The sequence below is a fragment of the Narcine bancroftii genome, chromosome 1 (assembly GCF_036971445.1).
Source record: "Narcine bancroftii isolate sNarBan1 chromosome 1, sNarBan1.hap1, whole genome shotgun sequence".
NCBI classification, from domain to species: domain Eukaryota; kingdom Metazoa; phylum Chordata; class Chondrichthyes; order Torpediniformes; family Narcinidae; genus Narcine; species Narcine bancroftii.
The window spans coordinates 419,470,214-419,486,983 of NC_091469.1; the positions used below are offsets into that span (position 1 = coordinate 419,470,214).

General features: G+C 37.9%; 1 protein-coding gene across 5 annotated transcripts in view; it reads right to left on the reverse strand.

Annotated features, from left to right (window-relative positions):
- The window catches only part of chn2 (chimerin 2), a 335,049-nt gene that overhangs the window by 160,472 nt on the left and 157,807 nt on the right, over window positions 1-16,770 (reverse strand). The window contains exon 3 of one of the 5 annotated variants that reach the window (XM_069914079.1): window positions 12,236-12,323. The exons of the other annotated variants lie outside the window; for them this stretch is intronic. Coding sequence (XP_069770180.1) covers window positions 12,236-12,323 — 88 coding nt within the window. The remainder of the gene's footprint in view (window positions 1-12,235; window positions 12,324-16,770) is intronic. 5 annotated transcript variants of the gene reach the window in all.

The window sequence follows — 16,770 nt, forward strand, 5'->3', positions numbered from 1 at the left end:
ATTACTTATTACCGTTCCTAACCTCCTCCCCTCAGTGTTTTGTTCAGGCATCTATCTGTTTTGCCTTATTCCTGATGAAGGGCTCAGGTGCGAAAAATTGGTTACCAATTGGATGCTGCATGGCCTGCTGAGTTTCTACAACACATTCAACCCCAGCATCTGCAGATTTGTAATTGTTGTAAATTATCTGAATCTGTAAAAACTAAATGGCATTTAAGTGACACAAGCTCAGAAATTGTCCATCAACTCTAGTCATCATTTCAGATTCACATCAGGAAGGCAATGATTCCTTATTCTCAGGAGAAGTTTTCAATTCTAAATGGAAAACAGAAACTTAAAACATGTATAGATTACAAAAACCTCAATTTTAATAAGAGGGGAAAAGAAATGATGTTAATTAACACTTTTCTCTCCATTTCAAACAAATAACAATGCTGCAAGACTTTAAATAGTGAGTTGGAATTAAAAATATATCAGTGGTACAATTAATTGATGAAGATAAAAGTCTGGCAGTGAAGGAAAATGTATAAAAATGAAGGAGTTTAGTAAAAATTCTAGATACAGACTGGTTGAATACAACTTTCTGCACCAGCTCTACCTCACACCAGAAAAGATTCACAAGGCAAAACCAGACATCCAATTGCTTCAGGTGTGGACTAGGGAACATTCATTCATGCAACCTGGTCTTGCCCATAGGTAGCCCCATTTTTGGCAGGATTTGGCCGACATACTAACCAGAATAACAAGGGTAACCTTTCTGTCGGATCCAATATTGTATCTGCTTGTGGTGGAACATGGTACTGCGGGCATGTCCTCACTGGGCTGGGCAAGTTGGCCTGCCTTCTGCACCTGTAGCCCCTCCCCATAAGATCCCCTAATAAAAGCCGAGAGCCTTCCTCATACCTGCCTTGGACATGAGCCAGCAGCATGTAAAGGCATGCCTGGGTCTTCTGATCTATAAAGCCCTTGACTACCTGTTTCATGTCTGCAAGTGATCATTGATCACACCACACTGCTGGGGAACCTTATGGACATAAGCTACAAATTAACCAAATTCAAATTGTATTTATTGCTTTGTCCATAGCCAAAAAAAAATGCATAGTGATGACCTGGAAGTCTGACTCCCCTCTTATCCGTGAGTGGATTACTGAGATGCACAGCTGTATACCCATGGAAAAAAGAATTACATAATCTTAGAAACCTTTGTAAAATATGGCAACCACATCTGAAGTATACGGAAGCACAGCTGTAGCCACACCCAGACAAAGGGACTTACAGAGATCTACCAATAGATGGATTAATAAAAGTAATTATATCAGGGAGTGGCTCCACGGCCTCTATGGACACTTTCTGGAAGTACCACACCACATCCAGCTTCTCTCTTGTTTCTCTTTTTTGTTCAGTCTATCCATTGTTTTTTTGTGGCGGTGGGAATGGGAGGGGGAGAAACACATGTATGTAGAGAGCTGGGAGATATTGATATATTCTTTAACAGCCCAATGATGTTACCTCCTTGTTTACCGATGGAAAATTAAAAATAAAATATTTTTAGTTTAGTAAAGTTATTCTAAGTAGAACACATTAGGCAGATCATTATTGAGAAACCAAAGTCAATATCAAAGATAGCAACAAAATTTAACCAAGGAAAATGGAATAATATAATCAGAAAATGTTATGACAAATAAATTGATACATGAATGTGAAGTAGCTGAAGAGGGTATCTATCAACTGCAAGCGGCAGAGTTTTCGTTTGATTTGGACATCATGAGTCACGTGCTGCACCTGTATTGTTCTATGTCAAAAATGTCATCAAGCACAGGTTCATTTAAAAAAAAACAGGAAATTTGCAGGAACACAAAAATAAATGGTGTAAGAACTCTGAATTAGCATAATAAAATTGAACACCCTTTTTTTACAGCATGAAATTAATTTATAACAGTGATTTGAAACTTGGAGATACAAGAGAAAAAAGTTAACTCAAAACATATTTCAGTTTGCCAAATGGAAAAAAAGGAGCTAGAGGGGGGAAAAAAGTTAGAGCCTGAATTAAAAGTATCACCTCCTGCATGTTTAACAATTCTAATGGATATAAATTAGAAAACACTCAGATAAGTAAAGCTTTTGACTACCTATCTTAAACAAAGTCCTCGTTTTATTCATTTGCAACATGTGGAATTTGCTGTCAATGCCAAAATTTATTTGCTACCTGCACTATCAGAGGAACTGATTCAGCCCATGTGATATACAAAAACAGATGGAAAGCTGTGGGACAATCAGCATTTCAGCTGTGGTACTGAAGATTTGTGTTCCAGTACAGGAACAACACTGACATATTTCTGACAATATGGAAATATACATTCTGTTTACAAAAAAAAAGATATATCTAATTTAATTAACTACTACAATACAATTAGGTAATTCAAAAGCAAAGAGACAGAAGGTGTGGGTAGAAACTCTACAAAACAAAGTTTTTCCAGGACAACACAACTCCACATCTCTTCACAATCTTGGTCTAAACATGGACCAAAGACCTGAATCTAAGTGAACAAAGAGTGACTGGCCATAAGGGAGGCATGGAAAGACTTGGAAACACTTGTCAATAGACATCAAGAACAAAACATCTCAATGGTTGATATCAAACCTAGCACAATGGCAAATGGATGTGTCCATTGAAAGTCAATTACTCCAGCTCCAGATAACATGGCACAAGTTCTTCAGGACAGTGTCCCAGGCTCAACCATCTTCTATCCTCTATTGATTGCCTTTTCTCAATAAGGTCAGAAGCAAAGGCTTGCCAATGAGTGCAATATTCACTTCCATTTGCAGCTCCTCACTCAGTCAATTCCTACATGCAGTAAGATCTGCACAATGTGGGCTGATAGAGGCAATTAACATTTGTCCCCAAAAAGTGCCAGGCAATGTCCATCATCAACAAGTGAGAGTCAAACTACTCATCACCCAAGTTCCAATTATTAAGACCCATGGTGTCACCAGTGACCAAAACTTAATTGGACCAGCCACTTAAATATTGTTGTCAGAGTCTGTGAACCCTTAGATGAATGCCTCTTCTCCAGATATCCTGAAGCCTTTTCATCATCGATAAGGCACAAGTAATTAGTGTGAAAGAAAACTTTTGACTGAGCTGGAGCAGTGAGTTTCCACGATCTCAAATGAAGTTTGATACCATATATGATGAAGCAATCTGATTGGCACTTCATCCACTACCTTAAGCTATTATTCCCAACACCACTGGTGCACTCTGACTATAGCACACACCATTGACAAAATAGGATGCAAATCACACAACTACAGCGACAGTACATTCCAAAACAGTGAATCTCTGTCATTAAAGAGGACAAAGATAAAAGCCACATGGGAACCTTCTCCTTGAAATCACACTTCATCTTGACTTGGAAGTATATTGCCATTTGTGGTCATCAGCGAGTTGAATTTTTTTTTTTACTCCTTTCCAAATCATGTTGTGGGAGTATCTTCATCAGAAGATTTACTGCCATGCAAGAAAGAGTCTCGCTTCAACCTTCTCAAGGCAATTCAGAATAGGCAAATAATGCTGGCCTTGCCAGCAATGCCCATATGGTGAAAAATAAATTAGAATAATCCTGGTTGGTCTCTGAAGGTAGTTAGCAGTAATTGATGGGCTTGAAGATCCTGAATGGTTAATCACAAATAAGGGCACCAGGTTCTATTAATAGCCATGTTGACGTTTCATGGTTCCTTTAACTAAGGTGATCGTGAATTACAAATTGAAATCATTACTTAGATTAAAATAAAATTCACCAGTGTGGCATTCAAAGTTACTTTATGGAATTGACCATCATGCTTAAGACAAGGTCCAGGAACCTTGATGTTACAATAATTCTGGTGATGCATTTGTTGTCCTTTTTGAGGTGAGAGGAAAGAATGTACATCATCAATAACCTAAGTTACAATTAGTACTCCTTTGAGGCATTTGTTGAGAGTTCTTATGGCAGGATTGACTGATTTGACAATACGTATTCCCTTATTTCAGGTCATATATTTTTTTTTTTTTAAATGGCACTGTGTGAATACTGCTCATTATTGCTTGCCTTGGCCAAACACAGGAAGAGCCACTATGTGTTCAAAGTACTGGACAACTCTTGCAATTGCAGATTCCAGGGAAGGAAAGAAACAGGAATTAAAGGGGGGGAAAAAGTGAGGACAGCAATGAAGAGAAAGGCAGGAAGGAAGAGAGGGAGGGAGATACAAATGGTAAAAAGGGTGCATATAAAATGGCCAAATTATCTCAGCAGGAAAGCAGGTCACTTTCCTGGGCTATTTATTATCAAAGGTTATATGATAACTGAAGGACATCAAGGCAAAAAAAAGTGCTCTGAAAGCATGAACGATGGATAATCTTATAAATATGAGTTTGAAAGCAAATATTTATAAATCCCAGAAAATAATACTCAGTCAGATTTTAATCATAATCAAATTCAATTCAGACAGTTTATTCTGTTTACCACCTCTCGTCCACTCTGTTCCCAACATAGGATCAATCAGCTTGTCAAATACTCTCAGTGGTCGTGTTGAATTTTCTCCGACAGAGCTCCATTTATATGCTGATAACGCTCAACTTGGCATTGCTCGTGAGGTGACCTCCATCTTATCAGCTGACAATAATTAACTGACTTTGCCATCACAGCCAAATAATCAATTAACAAATGTAAATGTTTCTCAATTTGATCAATTTTAATTTTCTGCCAGGCAAGATGATATTTAGTGTCCTCTGTTCATTTTTTGGTGTGAGATATAATAGTAAAAGATTGAAAAGAGAATTAGTCATGAAATAAGATGTAGCTTTTCAGTCCACATATAGGTTACGATTATTTTAAGAGTGCAGTAGGATAAACTATTCCATTTGTAATTGTGCAAACTAAACATATGGAGAAATAATAGATGTGATATTAAAAATTTTCACAAGTTAACAAATTGTTGTGTGTTAATAAAAGTAACGTTTGATTGCAAACCCACGAGTCCAGACTTGTCTCTCTCGAACCTGACATTTTCTCAACATGACAATGACCAGTGTAGGGACCGATAGCAGGCCGGGAGAGTCTCCCGACAGCCCACCACTAGCCCCCAACGATAGATGGTGGTGATGCTGGTCAGCCTCACAGCAACGATGATCAATGTCGCCGCTACTCACCATTATCACCCTAATTTCAATCCAAGGCCAGGGGAATATTTTTGAGCCATTTTTTTAGAAAAATAAGTGGGTCTAACATGTTGTCAAATACGGCATGCTAAACGTGACACTAATCACCAACACTGTTGTGTTACATGTCCCACCTCCTTTGCTCTCAGAATACCATCTTGCTGTGTAAAAAGATACATTGACCAGGCATTATGCTGGCTTTATTTAGTTCTGTGTTAACAACCAAAGTTGTCTTAATGCTGGTCTTCCTTACAGCTATATTGCAGGATTTCTGTGTAAAAAGACTGAAGTTCTACTGGTTGGGGAATATTCAACTAAAGAGCATAGGCTAACAATTAGAATTAGGAATAAAATCAGTATTTTTTCAATGATGGCTGAACAATTTTACTCTTTCCATTAAAGTTTTGATTCCCTGGTATTTTTTTTTAAAGCTGGGAAAAAGTATTATTTCTACTTAATGCACCAAGTGAAATATAGCAAGCAAGGTCATAGGGTTAGGCTACACATTACCTCAATTTTGCTGAATGGCAGAATGCACTTCAAGGACTGAATAGTCACTTCCTGTTCCATGATCCTTTCAGTGCCCCTCATAATTAACCATGCTTCCTGTTTGTATACTTCTAAACTCAGTTCTACATCAGGATAATTTGGAACAACAGGAGTCAATACAGAACAAAAGAGCAATGTTTCAACATGGCTGAAAAGGGGAGATTATGAAGCATATTGAACAAATGCAAAGGAGTTGTGTGGGACGAAATGTTTTGCTGAAAATCTATTGTTCCACGGTTTCTAAACTTGAACTTACTTCAAGAGAATTTGGTTAAGAGTTAAAATTAATTATGGCATTCTGTTTATCTTTGTTGTAGGATGTGATATTTTACAGTTTTATTTTGAACAATTATGCTGTAACAAAAATGGTCAATCAATAAACTCAAAGTACAGCAATTCCAGGCAAGTTTCAAAGCTTTGAAGAGAAGCTCATGGAAAAATTTAAGGGAAAAGATTTTAAAGGAATAAAATCAAGCTTTTGAAAGCAGAATATGGAAATCCTGTATAATTGCATTTCAGACCCACTAAAACACTTAAACCATTCTAGCCTGTGCCAAACCATTCTTTTTTTGCCTAGTCCCACTGACCTGCACCCAGTCCATAGCCATCCATACCTGTACCTGTCCAAAACCATCTTAAATATTAAAATTGAGCATAGATTCATAACTTCAGCTGGCAACTTGTTCCACACCCACACCACTCTCTGAGTGAAGAAGTTCCCCCTTATGTTGCCTCTTCATTTATCCCCTTTCACTCTTAACCCATGTCCTCTGGTTTGTATCTCACTTATCCTTGTGGAAAAAGCCTACCTACATCTACTCTATTTATCCCCCTCAAAATTTTTAATACCTCTATCAAATCTCCCCTCATTCCTCTACGCTCCAGCGAATAAAGTCCTAACCTGTTTAACCTTTCCGTTACTCAGTACCTGAAGAACAGGCAACATCCTAGTAAATCTTCTCTGAACTCTTTCTATCTTGCTGTAGTTAGGTGGCCAAAACTGCACACAATACTCCAAATTTGGCTTCACCAATGTCTTATACAACTTTACCATAATATAGTATTTCCTATATCCAATACTGTGATTTATAAAGGCCAATATGCCAAAAGCTCTCTTCAGAACCCTATCCACTTGTGATGCCACTATCAGAGAACTTTGTATCTGTATTTCCACATCACTCTGCTTTACCACACTCCAACCATTTGCCATGTATGTCCTTCCTTGCTTTATCCTTCCAAAATACAACATCTCACACTTGTCTGCATTAAATTCTATCTGCATTTTTCAGTACATTTTTCCAGCTGGTCCAGTTCCATTTTTTTTTGGAATATTTTATTTAAGATCAACACATATAACAATTTTTTTTAAAAACATACATCTCATTGTTAACAACATTATTAATACATGTTGATTTATATAAAGAAAAAGAAAAAAAACTACAAAAGAACCCATCTAAACCCTAACTAAACACTCCTTCCCAACCACTTCTACCCCTCCACTAAAAATACTAACTACAAAAAAAATCCAGCTTACTAAAATACATAATGACTATTATTATATATTGAATTGGATTACTTTAAGAAATGCTCAAAGATCCCAAAAAACATTTCACAAGAAAACATTTATTTTTAAGGGAAGACTTCTCTGGTCCAGAGGATTCAAAGGAATTATTTATAAATGTGTCACATGATGCCTTGTGTGTTGACACAACCTCAAGACTCCCATGGGATTAGTTAAAAAAAAGTACCTATTTAGAAGAGTTTTTTTTTAAAAAAGGAAATTATTTTAAAGTTAGTGTAAAGCATCTAACTAAATTTTTAAGATGCCACCTAAGGAGGAAAAAAGCTAACTCCTACTAAGACGTTGAGAGAGAAGAAGAAAAGAAAAAGAAACTGGGCCTATATTTGCGGCGAAGCAGACCACTGAGGTACTGTCTGGATCCGCCAGCGAGGACCCAGGAGAGGGACCTTCCTCTGGAGCCTTCTTTGCATTGAGCTGTAAAGATGGCACCGGAGGAAAATTTAAAACTGCATCGTGCATGCGTGAGATGTTGGGCATGTGCAGTGCAATAGAAAAGGTTGAGAAAAAAATTCAAAGTCTCTTAAAGGGACAGTCCAGTGTGTCAACTTTAGACCACGAAGCGGACACAAGCCCAGTGGAAGAAGCTTCAGGAGAGTCTGGTCCAGTTCCCTCAGCAAGCTTTGAAAACCCTCTTTGCTGTCCACAACACCTCAAATCTTAGTGTCATCTGCAAACTTGCTGAGCCAATTCACCACAAAATTTCATGCAGATCAATGATATAGCTAACAAGCAACAATTGACCCAGCACCGATCCCTGAGGAACACAAAGTCAAAGGCCTCCAGTCTGAGAAGCATCATTCACCACTATTCTCTGGTATCCCCTGTGTAGCTATTTTCAAATCCAGTTTACTTCATTAAAAATATCTAGCGTCTGAACCTTCCTGACTAACCTCCCATATGGGACCTTATCAAAGGTCTTACTACAGTTCATGCAGACAACCTACGTCCTTTCCTTCATCAACCTTCCTGGTAACCTCCTCAAAAAGATTGGTTAAACATGACCTACCATGCACAAAGAGATGTTGACTGTCCCTAATTAGTTTCTGGCTATCCAAATAATTGTATATCTGATCTTTTAGAACACCTTCCAATAATTTACCTACTACTGATTGGACTATAATTTCCAGGGTTACTTTTGGAGCCTTTTTAAAAGAAAATTAAGAATTTTAAAACCACATCCATGTTTACATATTCAATAAAACTAAAGAAAAAAATTAATCACAAATGTGGTGTCTGTCTGTCTATCTATATCTGTGTGTGTGTGTGTGTGTGTGTGTGTGTGTGTGTGTGTGTGTGTGTGTGTGTTTGTGTGTGTATATATATATATATATATATATACACACTCCCTAAAATACACTCCGGGGGAGGGGGTTACCAATAAGATGGGCTTTCAGAGAGTCCTTCATATTTTCAAACCAACATGTTGTAAGTATGGGCTCCATATTTTAAAAAAACAATTGATACTTATTACATAAATTATATTATTTTCTTAACTGCAATGCAAGAACACAATTCAGCATGCCACCTCTCCATCCCAAAATCTGTAATGGCTATGCACTTCCTAGAAACAGCTAAAACCAGTCATAAAAATTCAATTTGATACATAGTTAACCTTAATTTATATCAAACCACTTTAATATTACCGAAGAAAAATAACATCAGGTCCCGTGGGAGTTTAACCCCTAATATTTTCTCCAAAAAAATTCTTACCTCGAATCATATAACTAACTATATAACTGTTTACGGCGTGGAAACAGGCCATGTCGGCCCTTCAAGTCCACGCCGGTTCACTTGAACAACTCCACTAGCTTCCCCCTCCTGCTCTCCACCCATAATCCTCCAACTCCTCACATCCATGTACGCAACCAACCTTCTCTTAAATGACAGAAGGGACCCTGCCGCAACTATCTCTTTTGGAAGACCATTCCATTCTGCCACCACTCTCTGAGTGAAAAAGCATCCTTTAATATTTCACCTAAAGTTTTGCCCCTTTACCTTTAACATATGCCCTCTTGTTCCAACCTCCCCTGCCCTCAGGGGAGTCTATTTACGTCTACTCTATCTATTCCCTTCATAATTTTAAATACCTCTATCAAATCCCCTCTCAGCCATCTACATTGCAATGAATCAAGTCCCTGTCTCCCTTATCTTTCTCCGTAATCTAGATGCTGTAAGCCAGGCAACATCCTTGCTTGCTTTTAACTGAAGACTACCATATATTTTGGCGTACAAGTCGACCTTCAGATAAGTTGGGTCCCCATTTTCATGGTTTAATCATATATCGGGTACAATAGTCGACCCCCCCCCAAAATAAAAATCACGTTGACTGAGCTGTTGTTCATTGCTGGAAGGTAGTTATTATGGATCCTCCAGCAAAACAATGAAAGTCTGAGGCGATTTTTAAGTTAGAAGTAATAGAAATGGCCAAGATATCCAGATTGGGGTTTTTTTTTGCTATTTCGAGTTGTCTCATACAAAGAATCTATATCAAGTGTTTTTTTTTGTTGAATTTAAGGTCTCATTTTTATATCTGGCTCCAATAGCTCAGTGGTTAGAGCACTGGTCCTGTAAACCAGGGGTCGTGAGTTCGTTCTTCACTGGGGTCTCATTTCTCATCGAGTATTTTTTTAAACAATGGAACGTGAGCTATCCTCCAATCCTCTGGCACCACATCCTGGCTTAGGATATTTTAAATATTTCTGGCAGAGCCCCAGTCATTTCTACTCTAACTTCCCTCAAGGTCTAAGGGAATATCTTGTCAGGCCCCGATGATTTATCCACCCTTATTTGATGTCAGTACTTCCTCCTCTTTAATCTATATAGGTTCAATGAGCTCACTGCTTGTTTTCCTTCCTTCCTACAGCCCTGTGCCTATTTACTGAGTGAATACTGATGAAAATAAAAAAATAAGATCTATTCCATTTCTTTTTGCTCCATACAAAGTTGACCACTCAGATCTTCAAGGGGACCAATTTTGTGTCTTACTATCCTTTTGCTCTTAATATACCTGTAGAAACCCTTAGGAATTTCCTTTACATTGTCTGGCAAAGCAACCTCACATCTTCTTTTACCCTTCCGGATTTATTTATTGAGATTTTCTTATATTTTTTATACTCCTCAAGTACCTCATTTTCTCCATGTTGCCTATACTTGCTATAAACCTCTTTCTTCCTCTGAAGCGGATCCCCAATATCCCTCAAAAACCAATGCTCCCCATGCCTGTTAACTTTGCCTTTATTCTTGACAGGAACATACAAATTCTTTACTCTCAAAATGTCACCTTTGAAGGTCCTCCACTTGCCTCACACACCCTTCCCTGAAAACAACTTATCTCAATCCATGCATTCTCTGCCCTTTCTTGTTTCCTCAAAATTAGCTTTTCTCCAATTTAGAATCTCAATCTGAGGCCCAGACCTATCCTTCTCCATAATTAACTTGAACCTAATGGCATAATGATCACTGGACCCAAAATGTTCCCCTATACATACCTCTGTCGCCTATCCTGTCTCTTTTCCTAATAGATCCAATATTACACTGTCTCTAGTTGGTACCTCTATATATTGATTTAGAAAACTTTCCTTAACACATTTGACAAACTCCAAGCCATCCAGCCCTTTTACAGTATGGGAGTCCCAGTCAATATGTGGAAAATTAAAATCCCCTACCATCATAACTTCATGTTTTTTTTTCCAGCTGTCTACTGTCTCTCTATAGATTTGCTCCTCCAATTCTCATAGACTACTGGGAGATATATATTACAATCCCATGAGTGTGGTTACACCTTTCCCGTTACTCAGCTCCAACCATATAGCCTCAGTAGATGAGCCCTCTGGTCTGTCCTGCAGTTATATTTTCTCTGACGAGTAATGCCATTCCTCCCCCTTTCATACCCCCCCCCCCATTCTATCGTCTCTAAAGCAACGAAAGCCAAGAACATTAAGGTGCCAATCCTGCCCCTCCTGCAATCAAGATTCTCTCAAGGCTACAATGTCATAATGCCACAATGTCGTAATTCCACATGCCAATCCAGGCTCTAAGCTCGTCTGCCTTTCCTACAATACTCCTTGTATTTGAATAGATGCACCAAGAACATTTCCACAAGATACAACCTATTGACTTTTAAATGTGCATACAAATTTCACATCATCATTTCTCTATCTGCTCTGGAGCTCTGGTTCCCCTCCCCCTGCAAATCTAGTTTTAACCCACTGAAGCAGCACTAGCAAACCTTCCTGCAAGGATATTAGTCCCACTCTAGTTCAGATGCCCACCGTCCTGTTGGAACAGGTCCCACCTTCCCTGTAAGAGAGCCCAATGATTCAGAAAACTGAAACTCTCCCTCTTGCACAATGTCTTTAGCCACGTGTTAAGCTGTATTATACTCATATTTCCAAGATCTCTGGAATGTGGCATGGGTATCAATCCTGAGATCATAACCCTGGAGGTCCTGTCCTTCAACCTAGCACCTAACCCCCTGAAATCTCATTATTATTAAGGGGGATGGCCTCAGGGATGCCCTGCACTGCCTGCCTGTTCCCTTTCTCCTGACTGTCACTCATCTACCTGCCTGCCAGGTGTGAAAATGTCCCTGTAACTCCCATCTATCACCACCTTCACCTCCAGAATAATCCGGAGTTCATCCAATTCCTTAACTTGGCTTGTCAGGAGCTGCAGCTGGATGCACTTCTCAGATGAATATGTCAGGGGCACAGAAGGCTTCCCTGATGACCCACATTCTGCAAGAGGAACATGTCCCTGCCTTGGCTGCCATTTCCACTGTTTATGACTTGAGGAACAAAATATGATATATAAAACCTGCCCTTACCTGTGCCCTCCTGCTGAAAATTTTGTTCCTTGAAAAGGCTGGTCCTTTCTTACTTCACCTCCTACTATCCCTCGCCTCTTACCTGTTCTTGCCGAAGCCTGTGGAGCTAAAGCCTTAACACTCTGACTCAGCCCACTCTGATATTGACCACTTCCTAGGATCACTAGGAACTGTAAACAAGATCAGAATAATTTTAAACTTTATCCCTCTTAATTTGTGAAATTGAATTCAAGCATACATAGTAAATGTATTAATCAAGTCCTTGTAGATAATAACAGATAAGTGATCATATCATAACAGATTAGCAGTTTATTTACATTTTTTCATTCATAGGTTGGGGCACAGCTGGCAAAGCCAGCTTTTCTTTTATTTCTTCAGTGTTCTCAATATTTGAAGGGTGCAAAAAGCAACACCAAAAGTCAAGGTCCTAGTAGAATAAATGATGCAGGAAATTACTGCCTAGGTACAGAAGGTAGCATAGAGACAACAGTACAAAATCTTCAAGACACTTATGTCCAAATTACTCCTGTCACAAGTGCTGATGGGTATTTAATCAGGCAAGAAAAAGAGATTCAGATTTCTTGGGGCACTGAGTCAGATTCTGGGCAGCATGATCTGAACTAGGGAGAAATGGGGCCAAATTCATTTATTAACTGCACAAGGTATATCACGGTAGAATTAAAAGTTTGTACAAAAGAATAACAATAATGTGGGGGAAGGATTCTAGTTAAAGCCTTAGTAAGTTGAAGGTGACCCAAATCAACTGTAGAGTGACTAATCTGTGATACACTGCAGGCCAGAATTGGATGTCTGAGAAAACCCATAGGGCTGGAAAGATTACAAAAAAAGAGAGGAGTGAGGCCATGATCACACTTGTTCAGCAGGAGCCAACAAATACAGTAGTGTTGGGCGGATGAAAACATGATGAAATTTAGGGCATGAACAACAGACTTTAGATAGCATTAAATTTACAGAGGGCAGGGTGCCCCAGAATGTTGTAGCCAAATCCAATAAAAAGTAGCAAAGACACAAATTATGGCTTTTCTACAGCATATCACAGCAGTCTTGAGGGTCCATAAATATTTGCCCTGTGGCTCAGATGGTACATTGATGATGCATGCTACAAAAATTCTCGTTGGGAATTTCATCCTGTTGGCTCAACAGCACTGAAATGAGGACATTTTAACTGGATCTAGTTTCCTTGGCATTAACTTTATTTTAAAATCAAGATTTTCCCCACCAATTACAACACAAATGAATGGAATATCAGCTGTAAACTAGATCATTTAACCTTTGATCATTTGGAGGTCAATTTCCATCAATTTTACATCAGTAAAAGTCAGCAGAAACAGAAGCTTTATTTGTAAAATTCTGCTGCTATTGAGAATTTAAAAAGAACACTATTCTGTACACTACGACAATTTAAAAAAAACACAAACTTTGGAATTGAATCATTTAATAATTCAATGGTTTCCCCAAATCATAAGTGTGATGTTCAGGGGCATCATATTTCTGGAAATGGGTAAAAGTGGTCACATCACAGAGGCATCTTGTTAATGCAAGAGTTTTGTTGCTGTATTAGGTTCCATAGCAACAGAAGCAATTTGATGCAACTGCAGTGTAATGTGTTTTATTTTCTTTAAATGAATCCCTGGTAGTGCAATATACTGGATCACACTGAAAACTACAAACAACAAAGATCCAATTAATGCTTAACTCTATTTAGAATTCTAAAATCAAATTCTGTAAAATAAAAAAATCTTTCTTCTCCCATTAGATAATTAGAGTTGTAAATTTTAGATATTTCAAATTAGCGAATTAGTTTTGTTTTATAAAAACTATTTTTGTTCAGTCTGATGTCAATACAATAAACCACAGTTCATTGACATTCCGTTAACTGATAAATTCAAACTGCTGATTTCTTTCTTATAATTGCATTATCCTGTCTGCCCATTTAAAGAAACAGAAATCCTGATATTTATGAACATGCAAATGCATAAAATAAAAATAAAATATTAAAATTATGTCAATGTACATTTTTATAGAATAATGTTTTGTTATTGTTAAGAACAGTCTGAATTTTCCAATAATCATTTCAAAAGCATAGCTTGCTGGTACAATAGGGCAAGTCACAAGTGTTAAGGATACAAGTTAGGATATGACAGAATGCCACCAAAAGCCTTGGAGTTTGGTTACCTTTGCCAGTAGTTTTCAAACTTTTTTCTTTCCACTCACCTACCACTTTAAGTAATCCCTATGCCATAAATGTGTGATTAGTAAGGGTGAGTGGGAAGGGAAGGTTGAGAACCACTGTTCTAGACCCAAATGTTAATGAAATATTATGCTTGAGAAAAATTGTCATTGGCCCGTTTCCTTTGGAGTTATGAAACTGTGCACATAAGTCAATTAGGTACGATTAAAACAGTGGTTTTCAAACTTCATCTTTCCTCTCGTATACCAAAGTAATCACTCACTAATCGCAGAGCACCTTAGCATGGGGATTATATAAATTCGTATGCGAGTGGAAAGAAAAAGTTTGAAAACCACTGGCCTATGCCCTTTGTTCAAAAAATCTACTCACTCAATACTGCACAGAAAATTGAATGTAGATCCAGAGTCAGTGAGCTCCTCAAAGTGAAAACTAATACAGCTACCAGGATATTTTAGTAACAGACATTTAGTAACTGATTTGTGTCACTTAACTGGAACTTAAGTTACATACTTGAAAATGTTGTTACTCTTCAAAATTTGCTTTAAGGTGCTCAATTTGGAAAATACATTGTTTCAAATAAACTTCATTTTCAGATCAAATTCTGTAGAAGAAAAATATATCCTGCTTCTCCCATTAGGTCATTAGAGTTGTAAATTTTAGACATTTCAAATCAGCGAATTAGTTTTATTTTATAAACACTAATTTTGTTCAGTCTGATGTCAATACAATTCATTGATATTCTGTTAACTGATAAATTCAAGAATACGAACTACTGAATTCAAGTATACTGTGGTAATGCAGTAAAGTAAAAATCAGTTTGAATATTCTTATAAATTAGGTCCATCTTTGAAGAAATAAAGATATTCTAATGAAACAAGTGAAAGGAGAAACAGTGATTGACTGAGCAGAACAGAACCAGTGCGAAAAATTAAATGCCTCCATTCTTTAAAAATCTATTTGGTGAAGTAAGTAATACTTCATCCAAGGGCTTTTTCCTTTCTTATGCTATGGATGTTCTATAAAGTCTCATAATTCGCTCTAATTCTTTAATAAATCGTGGAGGGTTCTGAAAAAGATAGGTGTGTTGCCCATCGGGATTGATCTACCTTTTTCAGCTATTCAAACACATGTAATGAAGATACTTCCACAGTTATATCTGGTAAGGTGTGCCAGGATTGTGGTCCAGCAACAGTGATGGAACAGTAAAGATATAAGTATTTGAAGAGGACATGTAGGTGTTGGGAAGCAAATCCAGTTCTACCCTTGTTCTGCCTGCTGGCAGATTTTAGAGTGCTTTTGAAAAAGCTTGCAGAGTTGCTGCAGTACTTTTAAATAGTAACACATAATAACTCTCATCCTTCTTCACTCTCCTTAATTTTTTGGACAAAAAGATGTTAATGACAGGATTCTTAACAGTGTGGAAAAACAGAGAGTCCAAATCCACATACAGTGCCCTCTATAATGTTTGGGACAGAAACACATTTTTTTCCTTTATTTGCCCCTGTGCTCCATAGATTTACATTTGTAATCAAATACATTCAAGTTCAAGCTTCCAAAAATACATCACTTCACACTTATCCTGGTTGAACTCCATCTGCCATTTCTCCGCCCAATTCTACATCCTGTCTATCTACTGTTGTCGTCAAAACATAGAAATCCTGGAGGAATTCAGCCAGTCTCACAGCATCCGTAGGAGGACACTGCTATGGATGCTCCTGTGGACGCTGCAAGACTGGCTGAGTTCCTCCAGCATTTGTGTTTTGACTACAATCACAGCATCTGCAGACTTTAGTATATCCTGTTGTAACCGACGACAACCTCCTACACCATCCACAACATCTCCACCCTTCACATCATCCACAAACTTACTGACTCATCCTTCTACTATTTCGTCCAGGTCATTTATGAACAGGGCAAATAGCAGGGATCCTGGAATGGATGCCTGCAGAATTGTGTTTGACACTGACTTTTGTATACATTTAGTCTTCTACTTCCCTCTGCTTTCTGCAGGCAAGCCAATTCTGAATCCATGGGCGGTTCTTGGAGAAGGAAGTAATGTTTAGTGTAGATTAGAGATATATTTGGAAACAAGAAGCAGTGTATTTGCATTAATTGATCCTTTTTTTGGTTGGTGAGATGCAGAGATTTGTATGCCACAGGGATCATTACTGAGTCTTCAGGATTTTCCTATGTGTCTCAAATCCAATCATTTGGATTAAGGCATCCATTAGGATGATTGCTAAATTTGTTAATGAAACAAAGAAAGCAGGAAAATAAACTGGAGGATGTAAGAAAGTTACTAATATACCTTTTATATTGTCCACATCTGATGTGCAGACATATTCATGGATATAGAAATATAGAGGTAGATGTAAGGCAAATACTGTATTTCTATCAAGTGGGCA